Here is a 17927-nt window from a genome sequence, read left to right on the forward strand (position 1 = left end):
TGGAGTCTTGAAGCCCAAGATCTAGATCTGGCAGAACTGACTTCTGTAGAAATGCCTCTTCATGGCTCTCGGTGCTGCCTTCTGGCCATGCTACCTACGTCTGATCTTCCTTTGGGATATTACTGTCATAGCTTCTCAGAAAGCCATCCATACAACCTAGTTTTTACATTAATCACCCCTAAAATGTTTCTTCCAAATATAATTATATTCTGAGGTACTGGGAATCCGGATTAATATATATGTAATAGATTCACACATATCACATTTTTTTTTCTCTTGGGAGATGAGGCCTCCCTTTCATAACCCAGGTTAGCCTCAAATTCATGATCCCCCTGCCCTGCTCCAGCCTCTTGAATGCTGGGATTTCATGTGTGCATACTTGGATAATACATCAATTTTGTTCAAGGCAAAATTTAAACTGAGCCCCTTGAGCACAAAGACTATCAAGCACATATTCAGAAAAGCTAAATTGAAAACAAATATTTATCTTCACATCTAACATCTGTGCAGAAGAGAAACTTTATTGTTAATTAGGTCTCAAATAATAATAGTTATAGGATAAAGACATACCCAGAGCTTTATAAGAAAAATGAGAAAACTGAGATTTATATTCAGCCCTGATAATGACTAAAAAAATTAGCACTAGAAACAATAAGAATCATGTTAGAAAATGCATGAGTATTTGTAAATGTTTGCAATGACCATCAAACAAAATTGAAAGGTCATAAAATAATTATCTAAAACTGCTGATTTCTCAAGGCACGCACACTGAACGGCCTAGCTGTAAGGGTGGAGGAGAGCTCCAAGGTGGCCCTGAAGAACAAAGCACGTGCTCCTAGCTCACTGCACAGTCAGCACCAAACTCAAAAATCCACTCCCTCCGTTAGGAGGAATCCGGAGCAAAATGAGGAAGCAGGGCCACTGGGCAACCCAGGCACACCCAGCAGTGCCGTGTCAAGGTCTAATCTGAATAGAAGAGTTGATATTCATCCTTTCCTGGCTCAGAGCTGAGCCTCCAATATCACTCCAACAACCTGAAAACTAGGACTCTATCCACACCATCAGCAGACGAGAAGTCTAGGACAAAGGGCTTTGGCTAGAATTCAAGACTCAACAGCTTTTAACCTTTGAAGATACTTTAATTTTGCGGTTACTGATGAATTAAAAAACACATTTTCAGCATTTCCTAGCTATAGTAGTGCATAGGAAATTGCACTCTAAACAGAGAAGTAGTAATTAATGAAATAACAACACACCTTACATCTTACACCGAAAGCTTACAGTTTACAGGGTGTTTTTACATACATTATTTCATTGGATTCTTACAACAAGCAGAAGGAAAGAAAAACAGTCAGTGGGAAAAGGATAGTCATCTAGTTTTAAGCTTACACTGAGCAAGTTTTTCAGACCAAGGGGCAATCAGTACAGGAACATACCAAGAATAAGACAGCAATACCCATAAGCCACAGTATCTTTTTGGTAGGCTGACAGTTTGATATCAAGTTGATATTTAGCATCGGTGGGGGAGAAAGGAATGTGTCAGACAAGAATCTTATGATAGTCAAAGGATTTTCAGAATGTTGTCAGATGTAAGAGGAAGGACGCACAGAAATGTATCACTGTACAGAAACTTACTTCCAAGTACGATGTCCCTTAAGAGTATTAGATACAGATGGAACCTTGCCCTAACATGGGAAATTGCAAGGGACCCCAGAAAGTACCGTCCAGCTCTCTGTCTGCAGCAGACATCACTCTGGTGAGTTTCACCGTCCTCTCATGGTTCCTTTCTGCACAATGCTATTCTTTATATTCTGGGCAAAAACATCATTTCTTCTGTTTTGTGTAATATAATTTAAGTAAAATACTGGTTTTTGCCACTGACTTATTTCATACTTTAAAGAAAATCTTTTTGGCTACACTGTAGCTAAAAATGGGAATTTTAGGTATGTTAAAAGTAGTCCAACTTAGTGTACTTGATTAGCCAGAACTAGACCCCTTTGACACATATGACGGTTTGCTCATGTACTTAAAACAGACGCTTAAATGGAATGGCTGAGGGGTCATCTACCCGGGCAGACTCTAGCTGGGTACTAATACTTTCATAGAAAAAAATATTTGTAGGATTCATAGAAATCTGTTCAATTTTTGAAAACTAAATTATAACAATCAAATTGTCATCCCCATGATTTATTGAAACAATTTTACAGTAATATACAACAATGCTACCAGAGAATTTGTAGCATACATAAAACACAATGATCAGCATGTTCTTGGATTTAAATGAAATACAAAAAACTAAAAGTATTTTGTACAAATGATGCCTTTAATTTATTAACACGATGATATATCCTTGTTACATAAAACTTGTTACAGCAGAGTATTTCAATTTTTCTTGCACATTTTAAATACAGGTGGACCAACTGAAATCATTATCTGTCTTTGTGGGACACTGCCATGCAGAGACACTTGACAACCGAAAGACATGCAGCTAGGTGGAGGGGACATCTCAGATAGGACTTCAGTGTCCTCAAGGGTTTAGTGAGGGTGGGTGCATATGAACAAGAGTGGTGTCAATGACCTACCTGCACCAGTAAGGAAGCAGATAGAGGTTATATATATATATATATCTATATCTATATCTATATACATTAGGGTTTGTTTGACGCAAAACAATCTTGTATGCTTATTGACCACTCATGAAATGGAATATTTTAAACCATTTGGGTGAGCTGATCATTTAAGGTAGGTCACTGCTACAGAGAAAAAAAATGAGATAAGAAAACTAAAAGCAATGAAAGAATAGTAAAGAAAAAGTTAACCATTTATTCCCAAAGGAACACTAAGTGTGCAAGAGTGCTTGAAATTTCCTCCTGATGGCAACATGTGAAGTCAATTGGCAAAAAGTATAAAAAACCAAGGAAACGCAAATATTAGAACTGTATCTGCATGATCATATACTCTGTCTACAAAGAAGAGGAGGTTAGAAATTCTGAGTATCTAAAGATATCACACCTCGAAATTAAAACACAAATGTGGCAGTTTCTTAAGCGTAGCCTCCCTTCCCCACCCCGAGCAGGGTGGGGTAAAGTCGAAGTTGCAACAGTGCCCCCCCTTAACACACAGACTGCAGGCAACAGCAGCTTCTGTTCAACCAAAGCAAACAGAAAATGTCCCGTAAAGGAGGGCACCTCTAAGCTGTAAGCAGGGATCAAGGCTTTAGCTGACTTACTTAGTATTTATCCAAATCCATGTTCCCTTTACTTGCTCGTTTCCCTTAAGAAACAGACGATGTGGACTAGCAGAAATTTTATCGGTCATGTTTTCCTAAAATACTGGCTAAAACCCTCACAGAAGAGTGAAGGCTTCGAAACCTTCAAACTCTTGTCTAACACACAGAGATGTTAGTACCAAGGGAGACAGCCAGGCAAGGAGCCATGTCCCTCACTTTTCCTGACAAATGAAGAATCTCTCCGGTCACTCACTTTCTCACAGAGAGAGGACTATTAAAAGGCAAAGGGACTGAAGGCTCTGGTCCAGGAACCAAACTGCTAGCAGCCACTGAGTTTATCGCCCCTTCACTGACTCCTGAAAGTTATTGTCTTCATGTAGGCAAATTCCCCTTGGTGATAAGACATTCCATCTGCAAAAATTATTAAGAGTTTTGGCAAAACTGAGTCCGAGCTACTCGAAATAAAAATAATCATTAGAGTTTATCTTCAAGCCACTGGTCAGCAAAAATATCGCTCCAAACTACAAAAAGCAACACGCAGCTTTCCTTTAAATAACACACAGCCATAACACTGCCATCTGAAACACCAGAAAACAAGACGGATCACTGGTCAGAAGTTATGAGGAGGACGCAGGAGGTGGAACACAACCGACAGGAGGAAAGTGGCGCGCACTGTGCTGTGGCAAGGCCAAGGCTTGCGGAGCGGAGCCTTGGCGCACAGGTGGTTGCAGGTGCACACTGATGACGCAATAAGGACCTCACTCAGTTGCTGGAATGAAGGAACTTGGTAACTGCTTCCACAGCAGGGCTCGGCTCCACCTTCCACCTCGACAGCGTGCAAAGACTGAGTGTGAGCTCGAGGCAATCTTTTTCCTCCCTAAAATTCACAAAATTCTTTTCCACATTTTTCTGTTATAGAGACACGGATTTCTTCTTCTTCATAGTCATCGAAGTTGCTGGTATCTCCAGAGCCTCTGAACTTTGGTATGAATGGAGCCTCAACCTGTAATAGACATCAAGAGGAAAATCAGAAAGAGAGTTAACTCCTCAGAAACTTGCAACCACTGAGAACAGTGGAGCCCTTGGTATGCAAGGCACTAGAGGGTAGCTAGAATCTCACATTCTCATCTGAGAACTGTGACAAAGTACTAGCGAGGTTTCCAGGTTAAGCAGTGACCAGTATCAAAATGCTGGTTCTAGGCTTAGAAAACTACTTAGCATTTTACTTTACCAATTTATTGTCAAAGTCTTCACTATTTTTTTCAAATTCATTTCTCCTGAGGTTAACTAATCAATTTTATGTTTAAACTTTTGTTTTCTAATTCCCAGGTATATATAAACCTTTAAATATCAAAAGTCCAAGTAGAAATTATCTCACAGAATCACAGAACTGTCGAATTCCAAACATTTTCTTTATCTTGACTCGGAAAATAAGTCTTTACTAATAATCTCATGGTGTGCTTACTATGCGCGAGGGAAAGACCTTAAAGCTTTTTAAAGTTTTTAAAGTTACTGACTGCTGTAATTACAGAGCGGCCATCGGACTCCTGAGCACAGAGTTGTCTCGTCTACCTACCTCCGCTTCAACCCGCTCTCCAAGAAAGGCTTTCTCATCCCTATTTTAAATACCACAAAACAGAGTTCACCAAATGTGGATGGCTAATTCCCAAAGCAGGAATTAAACTCTCCAGGGGCCTTTCTAGTTTGTACAGACATTGCCTCATTAACTATTTTCCAGTGAACCTCATCAATACACAGATACTCATTTATAAGCTATTTTCATGCATGATTGTATCAATATATCATAGGTTATAGATAGGATATATTGATAACAAAACTATAACTACAGTTGCAAAGAACAAGGTAAGGAATAAGTCTAAGTGGAGATTAGGCTGCCTGGCATGCTGTGTTCGGGATGGCATTCTGCCCTACACAGAATGAGCACGGCAGACGTGGTTTAGAATCAGGCCATCTCTAGAGATGATTGGGTAGTCTGAGTTGTTCAGGCCACTTCTTTATTCTATATATATATATATATATATATATATATATATATATATATATATATATATTTTTTTTTTTTTCCTGCTAAGTGCATTTCGCTATTTCATTGTTCATAAACATTAGCTATGGAACAAAAGGCTGTGAGCTATTTAAATTTAGTTACTAAGGAATTGACTCTTCTTGTGCTCCTCACCCTTGCTTCACTGATAACTGAGATTCAGCTGTCCATCCAAATGCTTCACAGGGTGAGCTTAGTTAGCACTTTACTGTTTGGGAAGCGTCAAGCCCTTTCTGAAACACATGAAGTCTGGATGAGCAGCAGCAATTCAATTCTGCCAGTTTTAGAAAGATTATGAATTGCTGTGCAGCACAGAGAGATTAACAGTGTTTACTAACAATCAGCTGAAATATTTATTTATAAAATATTAGTATGAAATATAACAATATAGATGACAGAATCAGTAATGATAAACAGTAGGGATAATTTTACAGGAAAATTTCAATTTCTAAAACTGGCTGGAGAAGAGTAAAAAAGTTTTTCTGCTAAATTTACAAGGAATAAATACAGATAATTCTGTATAAAAAAGTTGTAACTATATGGGGAACTTTAAAATTGCTGAGTGCCAGAAAACAGTTGAATAAATATAGAAGCATTTCTATTCAGAAACAAAGTCAAGTGCATAATAGTTTTGTACTACTAAGGGGCTAAATCAAGGCTACTCAACAATGCTAACGCAACACCAGGATAGCTACTGTACAACAATAAACAAGAAATGAGATCGCTAAGTGCTGGGAGGAAGCAGATGTCAAGGAAATTCTTTCAGAAAGGTTCTGGCATGAGGTATTGAGTTCCCAGCGGGATGTGTACTAAGCATCAAATGTGACAGAAGACTGAAGCTGGGAACTACGACCATGGCAGAGAGCAGTGACAAAAACATGGCAAGGAGTGGGAGACGCCCATGGTCAACATTGGTCACGTCTGGGGGAGGAGGGCTCCACGGTTGTCTACTCACCAATGACCTGAGCATAAAAGGAGCCCGGACTTACCTTCCTAGTCCTCCTCCACATACCGAGCTTCCTATTGTTCTCCAGTTGCCCACACGTTAGAGGGTGATAAAGGCTACGTTTACACAGTTGAAACAATGTGCTCAAGATCATACTGTAATGGGCACTTCATCTGACCTAGGTTCAGAGTTCAGGTCTCTCTCTCTTCCCAACTCCCTCTCCTTCCTGTTGAATCAGCCTTCCCTTCTCATAAAGACTCGAAGCAACAAGTTCAACAGGTGGTGTGTAAAATCCGAATGTTTTATGAAACGTGCTACTCAACACTGTACCTTCTTTTTAATAATAATGTTAGAGCAAATTTTAAAAGCCCACATTCTGGCTCATACCTATAATCGTAGCACCTGGAAAGCCATAGCCAGAAGACCACCCCACCCGCCAGGTTTAATGATGGACCCTACATAGTCAGATGAGACTCCATCTCAAACACACACCATACAAAACCCAGAGAGGAGGTAGGCAGACTGTAAAGTAGTAACATGCTGAGATTTGAACCTGGTGAACTCGGGATCAAAAGCTTATGTGGGAGCACTGACTCTTAAAGCAGCTCTCTACCTAGGATCAAAAGCTTATGTGGGAGCACTGACTCTTAAAGCAGCTCTCTACCTAGGCTATTTCTTTATTAGCAAAATGAAACAAATAAAGCAAAAAACCCTAAAAAACATATATTTTCTTTTTCACAGGAAAACTTCAAACTCATGAGATTTTGTTTTATTAACTATAATGAATGGTCTACAAGAGGCACAAGCGTGCTTTATGAGCCAACACGTCTGCTTTGGTCACCAGGACCCTTATCTGTGAGCATGTTACACAGCAGAGCGAAGATGCCCGAGGCCACACCCCCAGGCCTTGGCTGTGAGCTCTGGTACCCTGCTGCCCTCAGCCTGTTTCAGTCTTGCTAAGCTTTCTATTAGCTGAATTTTAAAGTTCTTTTATAGTTTTGTTTTTATAATCTTTTAATATGAAATAGGGTATTAAATTCTCTTCCCTCAGGAAATGTGCTCTGGTTGTTCATCATGAAATGTGGCAAGCTTCTGAAACATCAGAAACTGTGGTTTTTGTGGGGCTGGGAAGAGGAAAGCTAAATATACACACTTCATGAGAGTTATTTTTAACTTAGCATTCAAGACTGAAAGGAGAGATAAAGTTAACAGAGCAAAATCTTTTCTTAAATTTCCCAATTTCTTTCCACAGCAAAGCACTTACTATTAAGTTATATACTGCTGCTATTGGGGCTGTTACCCCGCTTACCTCAGGAGCAAAGCAAGTTTCTTTTAAATACGCACTGGCCAGCTGGAGCTGTCCTCTCCTTAGCCGGATGCTACAGCAATGCTCTAGACGAGCTAAACTTGTATTTACAACTAGCGTTCACACTGCCCGAGCTCCGCATGCTCTGGAATCTCTGTAGTCTAGGCTCTCATGTGCCAAGTCTCCTGCGTTCCTTTGATATTAGCACAGCAGACTCATTTGCCTCTGATCCCTTTAGCGCTGAGTTGGAGCTGGAGGAGGGAGACCCACTCCACTAATCTCACCACACCCTGAGCACCATGAAAAGTGCGTGCCCGGGGCCAGCACAGGCGCCACTTGCTAGCTGGAGGAGTAATAAGTAAATCAATAATTCCTTAAAAGACAAAATATAGTGATGTCAGATAATTTGCTTGCACTTTCCCCAAAGCGTGAACTTCATCTCTCCTAAAGAAGTCTCAAATGGACGAAGGGCAGTTGCATCTGTGGAACTATGGGTACTGGTTAGGGATTTGGCTACAAGTCAGGTGCACACGTCAGTGGCTCTTTCCAGGAACAGGATATAAAAGAAGGGAGATAAAGTTCCTGTTCCCATGAAATCCTCTGAAATGAGAGTGAGCACACAGAATAGCAAGGAAACCACCACACTGAGGCAAAAATTTAACTTCAAGAATTCATTGGAATATGGAAGGTGGACCAACTGGAAAAAAATCCTTGGGAACTGAGAGGCAGACATGCAAGAGGACTTAACATGTGAAAAGGTTGGATCTTCCTGCGAATGATGGAAAAAAGCTGCAACCCTGGTTAATATCCACAGCAAGGCCAAACTAAAACTGAAAACGTTCCCAGAACTTAAGCTGATCCTGTGTTCATCTGGCTGTGCCCTGATTCTGGAGTGGATTCATTTATACATTATATTTTTAATGTGACTTTTATCAGTTTTGAAACGCAAGCCTGTAGAATACTGTCTAAAATCTAGCTTCCACAGTATTGTCAAGAGTTAGCATGGCCAGGGAAGATTTATGAATGAAAACACACAGGCGTTCTCTTTCACATACGAGAAGGCACTTTGGGATTGACCCTGTGGAAGATTAGCTTAAAAGGTGAGAGAATTGTGACGTGCTGATGTTCAGTGCCCCTGCTGCATGACGTCAACGCAACCTCTCTGACGTGCTGATGCTCAGTACCCCTGCTGCATGACGTCAACACAACGTCTCAGAGGCTTTAAGTTAAGAGTAGACCCACACCTTTCTCTGGTAAATAGCAATCCAGTCAGTGGTGGCAAACCACTTGTGGGTCTTGATGTCGCTCACACCATTCTTCAGGTTTCCGAATCGCTTTGTCAGATCCACCTGCAGTAAGTTCCGGAGAAGGTCCTTGAGGTCAGAGCTGAAGTGCGATGGGAACCGGACCTGCACAGACACAGAGCAGGTGAGGAGATGTCAGATTGCCGGCTAGTTCTCTTTTGATTTCATACAGGCTTTTCTCAGGGACAGATCTTTATGTCAACGGGAGAAGGTAGAGGCGACCCCCCAAACACTTTCCACGCCATACCATAGTCTTAAGGATGAGTGTGATTTACGTAAACGCTAAACTTCTCGGAGAGTCTTGCTTCAGTGGTGAACTCCCTTTAAGAACATAGAGCAGCCTCTAGAAACTGAACACTATCAAAAGGCTCACCCATATTCAGGAGAGAACCCCTTGAACCTCACTGTAAACCTCTCAGAGATACACAACTTAAACTTGTAATCAAAGGGGAAGTACCATAGGAAAAATATCAGTAAATGCATTCTGAAAAAGGCTGTAAACGCTCACACTGCCTTTTCCAGCATAGGAAACCATTATATTTGTTAGAGAAAAACTTTGAGCAGAATTCTGCTACTGAGAAATAACACTGAACTGCCAGCAATAACTCAGGAGATACAACATTAAAATGCAGGTTTGGGGGCTTAGGTATGTTGCAGCACCCCCTGTACAGGCATGGGTGAGGCAACTGAGATGCACAATAAGCAAATGGCTTGCTTAAGACTGCAGAGCAAAGAGACAGAGCTCACGTTCCAAACAGACATCTGGATTTCAGCACACACCCATCTCATTGTTCTGCAATGCTCCCATGACTAAGAGGCTAAAAATGGTATCCAGAATCATCTAGATGGCTGAAAGTTTAAGCTTAAAACTTTTCTGTAACTTTTCATCTTTTCTACTAGAAACAGCAACTACAGAGTAAGGAGTATCAATTTTCTACTTTAAAAACAGCAAGACGGTAATAAGCTTCTGAAACAAACAAGAACTTCCCAAAGGGAATTACAGAGGGAAAGGTAACAGTCATGAGAACAGGGATGTACTGCACATAAATTATTTCCTGAATTCAGGGAATGTGCATTAGAATGCACCAACAAGTAAGCACCCAAATAAGCAGTTCTTTATTCTGCAATTTAAACAGAGCAATAGTCCTGATTAATCAATAAGGACACATGTGTGTGTGTGTTTAAATTTCAGAGCAGTGACTCTCAATGGACAGTGGTGTAGTCTGAGAAACAGCCATATTTAATTGGGAATGTTCTCCATTATAGATGTGCCCCTATTGCCACATCGCATCCTCTTCTCTAAGGATGCTGACAGGTAGCCCACATCTTCCATGGTCCATGCTAATAGTGCCGCAATAACCTAGATTCAACAACAGTTTCTATAAAGGGAAGAATGACCAATTTTTCCTTCAAAGCTGTCTCAAGAAGACAATTACTTTTGCCATTATTATCAGCTAAAAACACTTCAGAAAGTAAAATCACAAGAGCTCCAGTGAGGCCCAGAGAGGCCCTGGGGACTACTGGGGAATAACTCCGTCCCCTGACATGTGTGTTTGTGAGCTTTCTGCCAGTCTGTGATGGGGCAGAAACAGCGCGGTCACTGCAGAAAGGCAGGTGCTGAAATGAGGAGTCTTAGCCCACCAGCCCACCGAGGCTGATGAGGCTCCTGGAAACTGGCATGGTTGGCCTGTGAAAGGAATCCACAATGTGACGTATGCTTTCCTTGAATGCTTGCTTCTATTTTCCTTAATTAATTTCCTATGATTCTCCCAACCTTGAGACCATGTTAATATGAGTCTCCTAATCGTGCACTGCTCTGGTGGGATCTGTTTCTCAAGTGAACTACAGATTTTGCAGAACAAGATCCTAGCCAATGACGCGCATCAAGAATTGTGCAGTGTTAAAATACACAGAAGACCTCTAGGTGGGGCACCAAAGATGGAAACCGTAGCATTTGGGCAGAGATCACAACTGATAAGCGTATCCAACATGTAGACCTGGCCTGACCATGTACACTGACCTTAATAAATGCATCAATCTGAATCCACTCTTGATGTAAATCTACTGTGTGCTAGGCACTTATGTAGTTGGGACGACACACGAAAACAAAGTAAGACAGAGACCTGCCTTCAGGGAATTTTTATCCTGAGAAGAGAGCCAGATGTGTGGCCGTGGCATCAGGAGATAAAAATGCTAGTAATCTGGTTATTTATACTCTCGATCCCTCACCCAAAAGGCAGGCTCTTGTAATGTTGCCCACACGTGGCCTCAATACCCGTGGGGGCTGGTGAGCATCTTGCTTCAACCTCTTTAGTCTTGAGGATGACAGCCACCTACCACCACATCTGGTCAAATCTCCTCAGCAGAATAATTCCAACTTGCAATCTCAGCTTGAATTATATACATATTCTGTGACCTATGGAAAAACCTTTTACCTTTTTCAATCTCAATTTATCCAATTATGATACGAGAGAAGATATTTTATTTGACAGTGAAAATTACACATTTATGAAAACGTTATGGCTTTTATTTTATTATGCCTAATAGTAATGCATTTTTATTAGAATACTACCTTAATGTTCTGAGGCTGAAAAATCAAGGAAGGAGCTTGAAAGAAGTCCATAATCTATGTCTCCAAAATATCCAAATATAGTCACTGTTGAAATTTGTATAGAATGGAAGGCCCTAGCCTTGCTTTATAGGAACAGCACTGTGCATACAGATGGTATCCTACGTGGCTGTATCACATTATATTACATAACATGTGAGGCTCAGTCTGAGCTGAACAGTAGAAACTGCTCTGCTCTCAGTACCACTTACAGGCTCATGAGTTTCAATTTTGGAATAACTATTATTTTCTACAAATTTAAATGGATACACTTATTGCTCAAAAGTGAAGTTACATCCAAAAAATTAAGTTAATGCATGTTGTCATGGTATCCATGATTTAAATGTACTAAATGGTTTTACTGGGCCCACCCCCGACATTTAGCAATAAATAAGACGGAATCAAATTTGTGTTCACTGAGCTTAATTATAGAAGTTAGAAAACTAATTTCTGGCTGATGGAGGAAGAGTCTTGCTAATATTCTGCAGTTATTGGCATGGGGGAAAGATTACATGACTAGTAACAATTTTTATGCACTGGAATAAACTTACTAGGTTAAATGACTTAAAACAGAGTTTGAACACTGCCTCGAGTGGTACTCTATTAATTTCTGGCCACAGCATACTGGAATACATTTTAAGAAACCATTTCTCTAAATGAACTATTGCAATCTTAGTAAAGGATTTATCTAGCAAAAAAGCTATACATTAATTAAATTTTCTAAAGATAAAGCATTTTTATTCACTAGGCTTCCTATAGATGTGCCGATACTGACACTGGTCCTCATTCCTAAGTGAAAAGAGAGCTGGGCATTACCATATATTTACAAGCCCCTGTCTCTAAGGGGAACTAATAAATCTAGATGGGTGCAGAGGACTGCATTACTCTCTTCTCAACAGTGTTAGAATAATCCGCTCACCAGGCCAGTAAAAGACTATCTTATTAAATCACCAGGACAAAAATGTTAAAAATGGCCCTGGGTTTTATGAAAATAGTACAATAGCTTTTGTATTTCATGGGCCTGGGGGACATAGCTCAGGCAGTCAAGTGCTTGTCTAGAATTTAGGAAGCCCTAGGTCTCCTCCTAGCACCACAGCGAGAAACTGGTCTTCCTGGCACAAACACTCGGAAGGCGGAGACAGGAGGATTAGAGGTTCAAAGTCTTGTTTGGCTACACATTGAGCTTGGTGCCAACCTTCAACACATAAGATCTAGTAAAAAGAAGATAACATCTGAATACTTCTAGGTCAAATTAACTATAGCCAAAGCTAAGCAGCAAATGGCACGGACGCTTCCTAAAAGAGCAGCAACAAAAATACCTCAGCAGTGTATTTGCATATGTGTTTACTGTTTAGGATTACAGGATGTATGCAGACTGACAGCCTTACAGATGGCTGCTTCCAAGTTCTGTGTCTGTCAGAGAGCTGGGACCTTGAGTGGTAGCAGCTCCTTACACTGTATGAAACCTTCCCTGAGCAAGTGTGGTTCGCTGTGCAGATTTACTATAGATACCAAGGTTTATCGGTATGTGTGCTTTCATTCTGAGAGTCCAGGACTTTGCTCTGTGGTAAGAAGAGGGTGTGTAGGTGATGAGCTGCCAATGAAGACACTGGGTACTGAGTCTCTCATGGCTGTTACTGGCATATAACATTCCCCATGTGTGTGTTTTGATGAGTTCATATTAGGGTAGTTAAACGTATCCTTGTGGCTCTCCAGAGAGGCTCCTGCAGACCTGTGCTTGATCTCTTCTGGACTTGCCTGGACTGCCTTTTCTCTGTGCTCATCTGGCTATGTATCCATTGGCTGTAACAAATCGAGGCCCAATTACCAGTGTATACTGGGCCTTCTGCGTCCTCCCAGAGGCAATAAGCCTGGAGACAGACTTTGGGATCCTGACCCAGAAGGGAATGAATGACCTTTGGGCTACTAATCAATTACCCTTCATGTAAATGCTGGTTGTCTATATTTCCTGCACTATCCTCTTGCTGCTCATTGAGACTACAAGAATATTTACATTATATATAGCGAGGCTAACACTATTTGGTTACTCTGTCTTCACACTCCATTTCTGAACCCAGTGTTGACTTTCATATTGCCATGGGTACCACATCCAGACCAAGTTGCTGTGGAAACCACATCTGATTTTCGCTATAGATTACTGGCACTGAGAGATGAAATGCCAAAACTACAGACAGAAACACAGTGCACAGCACCGCTACAGTGGGCACAGTAACTGCAGGACTGTAAATCCTTTCTGTCGACTGTGCACTTTCAAACCCAAACCTCAACAGTCATGAATAATCTGACATTTAAATGCCACCTCCTCTGTTTTTTCAAAAGCAAGATACATGCAGAGCATAGTCTAAAAGCTGACTGATCATCTTTATGTGTATTTAAAAATACCAGTTTGGGTGAAAATATTGTAGTAATGACAACAATCTAATATTCAAATGTATGTATTTAAGTGAATCAATAATATAATAACTTAAGTTTTAACTTTGACATCGCACCCATTTTATTATATGGTTTCAGAACAGAATCAACATGAAATATTGTTGCATTATGTAATATGCTTTTCAAAAGATTAGACAAAGCTATTCCTTTGTTTCTTTTTGTTGTTAAGATGATTCCATGTAACCCAGTCTGGTTCTAAACTCATGAACATCTTGCCTCTACCCCCTAAATGCTAAGAGTACAAGGATGCACCATCTCTCCCAGAAGAAAAAAAAAGACCTTCAATGAAAAACAATTGAAAACTATAAATACAGACTCCCCAAATATAAGACGAAAATTGGGTTTGAATGACATGAATTATGAAAACCTTAAAGCTAGCTAACTTCCAACATGGCTTTCTCCGCTAGCAGAGGCAGGAACAGGCTCACAGCAGAGCTTCTGTTGGATCTGAACGCTGAAGCAATGTTAAGGGGAACTGGCGACTGTGGCTTGTGTTTCACACACACAGATTCTAACGATGACACTCTGGCAACAATCCATGCCATGAATTTTGCTTTTGATGGGAAAGAGGTAGAAATCTATCCAACATGGAGAGAGAATCTGACAGCTCCAGCTAAATAAAAAAAGCACCAAACATCTGTCAAATTTCTAATTAAATTGTGAAAATCACTTCCATCATGATGTAACAAAGTTGGTGCTTCTAAAAAAGTATAATTATATTTTAAATGGTTAAAGCTTTAGAACATATTCAGCTATTGGATACAACATATTAAAATTTGACACGAAGTGAGAAAAGCTCACAAACTGCTGAAACAATGCTGCCCAAGGAAGAATGACTGTCAAACTGAGGTTAATTTATACCAGGATAGATGCACTCACTTTAACTAAAGCAGCTGTTCTAAATACACATAGATTTAGTTTACACAGCATCTTTATTATAATTTGATTTCTTTTATGAAGAAGTATAAAGTAGTACAGAAAAGGTTCAGGAACTTTCTGATTACCCCCAGTTCCATTATTTGAAACATTCCTTTAAAATCTACATTTCTGTCCAGCCTGCATTCCTATTTTGCATTAATAACATATTCTCGCTTATAGCTTTAATATATTTCAGTTTTCTTACTAGGCCTCATATGATCTTTGGTTCTTATTCTCTTTTGAAAGTTAAGTATTCACTTTTCACTTTCTTTCCTTTTAAAGGCTGGTAATTTTTATGCGTGTGTGTGTGCCTGCACGGGTCCACTGTACCATATGTGGGTAACGGCCAGAAGAAGGCATCAGATCCCCCAGAACTGAGTTCCCAGAGGCTGTGAGATGCCAAGTAGGTGCTGGGAACGAGACCCTGACCTCAGCAAGAGCAGAAGTGACCTCAACAGGACCAGTTCTCAGAGCCAGATCCCCAACCCCACATTCTTAAAAATAAAAACACTTCTTTGTCTGCTAAGTTTTTGTCATGTTTTATTCCGTGCACATCGAAAGTTCTTCTATCAAATTCTGCTAGTAAAACAACTTCAAAGGTAAGGAGCCTGAAGTAGAGAGCTACAAATGGAACAAGAACAGCAGGCATCCTTGTCACTAAGGTAAACACTGCATTTTGTTCTCCTGCAGACATACTGTGTCCGTGCCCCTCCTTCAACACCATGCTCAGTTTATTCACCTACAAGAGGCATTTGCTTTTCACCTGGGACAAATTTAAGATTAATGCCTATGGTTAGCCCCCTAATTTGTGAATACTAACACAATATTGAAACCTCCCAGAAAAATGTAGCAAAATACAAGGAAAAAGCATCTCATGAAGCCTGTAGATGCCACAGGCAGTGTGCGGTTTGGAACACTGTGGTGTGGAGGCAGGAATCCTCAGTGGTTGAAACAGAGTGACTAGTACGTGTATTCCCAGCAGCCTTACTATGGAGCAGCTACAATTTAAATTTCAGTCCTAGCATAAAGGCTAAATTGTTATGTTATTGGATATTCATGGTACCTTGTGAATATTTAACACTGTAAAATTTAAATTCATGGATGCTGAATTCAGCTTAACAAAAATTCAGACTATGAATCTGGTTGAGGTAGAAATAAATGGAGAACATCACTTCCAGCTCCTAGTCTAAGGGTGGATTAGACTCATCTCTACCTAAGAAGGTCACAGAGTACAACAACCAAATAGGCAAGTGCATCCTTCTCAGGGCAATGTCCCTTACAGCCAATGGTCCATTCCATGGTCGCATTTTTCACAGAAAACTAAAAGGACAGGTGAAGGATGTGGTGTAAGCAATATGAGCAAGAAATGTAAGGCCCGTTCCCTACAGATGCTGCTACAATTCACAGAAAGCCCCCTACAAACATTCAAGTTCAAATGTTAGTCACGGGTATTTATTTCTGTGGGGAATGGGTGGGTAAGTGCCGCTCAGTGGACAATCTGCAGGAGCTGATCTTCTTTCCCTTCTGAGTCCCCAGGCTTAGAGAAGATGCCTTCACCTGTGAGTTATCTCTCTGGGCCCCCACAGCTACAAAAGCTGTGCTTTCCTTCTCTCCTGAAACCCACAGCTGTGACTCCAGAAGTGATCTCAGGCACGAGCGAAGGCTTAACGAGAGGCTAAGAATGCAAGAGTAGAGTTCATGCAATGATCTACTGCAATGCCACGGGCTCAGTACACTCATGGTCAAGGCTGATTATTGTTTCCTATTTGCTAAAATTCAGCCTCCATTATAATCACATTAAACACAAGCAATTCTGCTAAAATCAATCCTAATTTTGATGTAATTCAAATAAGAAGTCTGTTTTTAGAACTGTTACATAAGAACAGTCCCTAAAACTGTTCTTCAACTGCAAACCACATGAGATCATTATTCCGATTTACAGGAATACTGCAAATAATTACAATCATACTTTCTTTTTAATAAAACCAAAATTCTGAAAAGGGAAGCTGCCTTATAACCTTGTTGACGGGCTTGTCCCACAGCTCCTTCTCTAGAAGAGCAGCAGGACAGAGCTTTGCTACCCCCCCAGCTTAGGGAAGTGTCTGACAACGTGCTACGCCGCTAATCTGCCAACTTGAAACCACACCCAGATAACGAGGAAGAAAGGAAAACAATTACAGGTATCACTGACCTTTCCAGAAACGATCTTCTCATAAATCTGAATTGGTTGGTCTGCAAAGAATGGGGGGGTAACCAGCGGCCATCTCGTAGATCAGCACTCCCAGTGCCCACCAGTCCACCGCCTTATTGTACCCCTGAAACATGGCAGAAGCAATGCCAGTCACTATGTGAGTTACTAGGGAAAATGAAGACAAGGAACTTGGAAACGATCTGGAAATGCACGAACGTGACTGCAGAGTTGTCAGCAGCCGTGAGAGGTGGGATATGAGAAAGGAGCAAACCTATCTGGACAGGTTTACGCAAATGAAATGACCAATTTCCAGATACTCGAGTGTGATATTGGGAAGGACTGTTAACACTGACAGTGAATGCTCTTAGGCTTCAGTGGGAGACTTTTGCTGGTCTTCCACAGCAGAGAGGGAATTAGACCACATTACCTCTGCTGGGTCATCCCACGCCATGACCTGTGCAATAGGTTAGCAATAGCATAGCTAGAAAGGTAAAAACATTCTAAAACAAAACTGGATTACTGGAACCATGAATGATGAAGCTGACTTCAGAAAAGCTTATATTCTTGGATCTGAGGTGAAAATACTTGAGATAATCATGTCTATTTCAGTATCTTTTGAAAACTTAAAATTGAAGTGTTTTTAATCAGCATTAACATTCAAGTACATGTGAAGTTTGCGATCTGTGGTCTGTGTCTCGCCTCCTGAAGGCACAGGAAGGAAAACACATGCAGAGGGTTTTGTGAGCAGCACAACAAAAGAAAAGGCAAGTTTAAAAACTACGCTGAGTCAAATACAGCTCACAGGTTCCTGAGTTCTGATCATCTCATCTGGTATCTTCATATCAATGCTATTAAAACCTACATAAACATTTTATAAGAGGACACCTATGAAAATGTTTATATTAATAC

General features: G+C 40.6%; 1 protein-coding gene across 1 annotated transcript in view; it reads right to left on the reverse strand.

Annotated features, from left to right (window-relative positions):
- Positions 1–1118: 1118 nt before the first annotated feature.
- Prkacb (protein kinase cAMP-activated catalytic subunit beta) overlaps positions 1119–17927 on the reverse strand; it is a 58288-nt gene continuing 41479 nt past the window's right edge. The window contains 4 exon segments of the mRNA XM_042054161.1: positions 1119–4232; positions 8788–8952; positions 17019–17075; positions 17077–17142. Of these exon segments, the coding sequence (XP_041910095.1) occupies positions 4107–4232; positions 8788–8952; positions 17019–17075; positions 17077–17142 (414 nt within the window). The 3' untranslated portion in view covers positions 1119–4106.

This window comes from Arvicola amphibius, chromosome 14 (assembly GCF_903992535.2).
Source record: "Arvicola amphibius chromosome 14, mArvAmp1.2, whole genome shotgun sequence".
NCBI lineage: Eukaryota > Metazoa > Chordata > Mammalia > Rodentia > Cricetidae > Arvicola > Arvicola amphibius.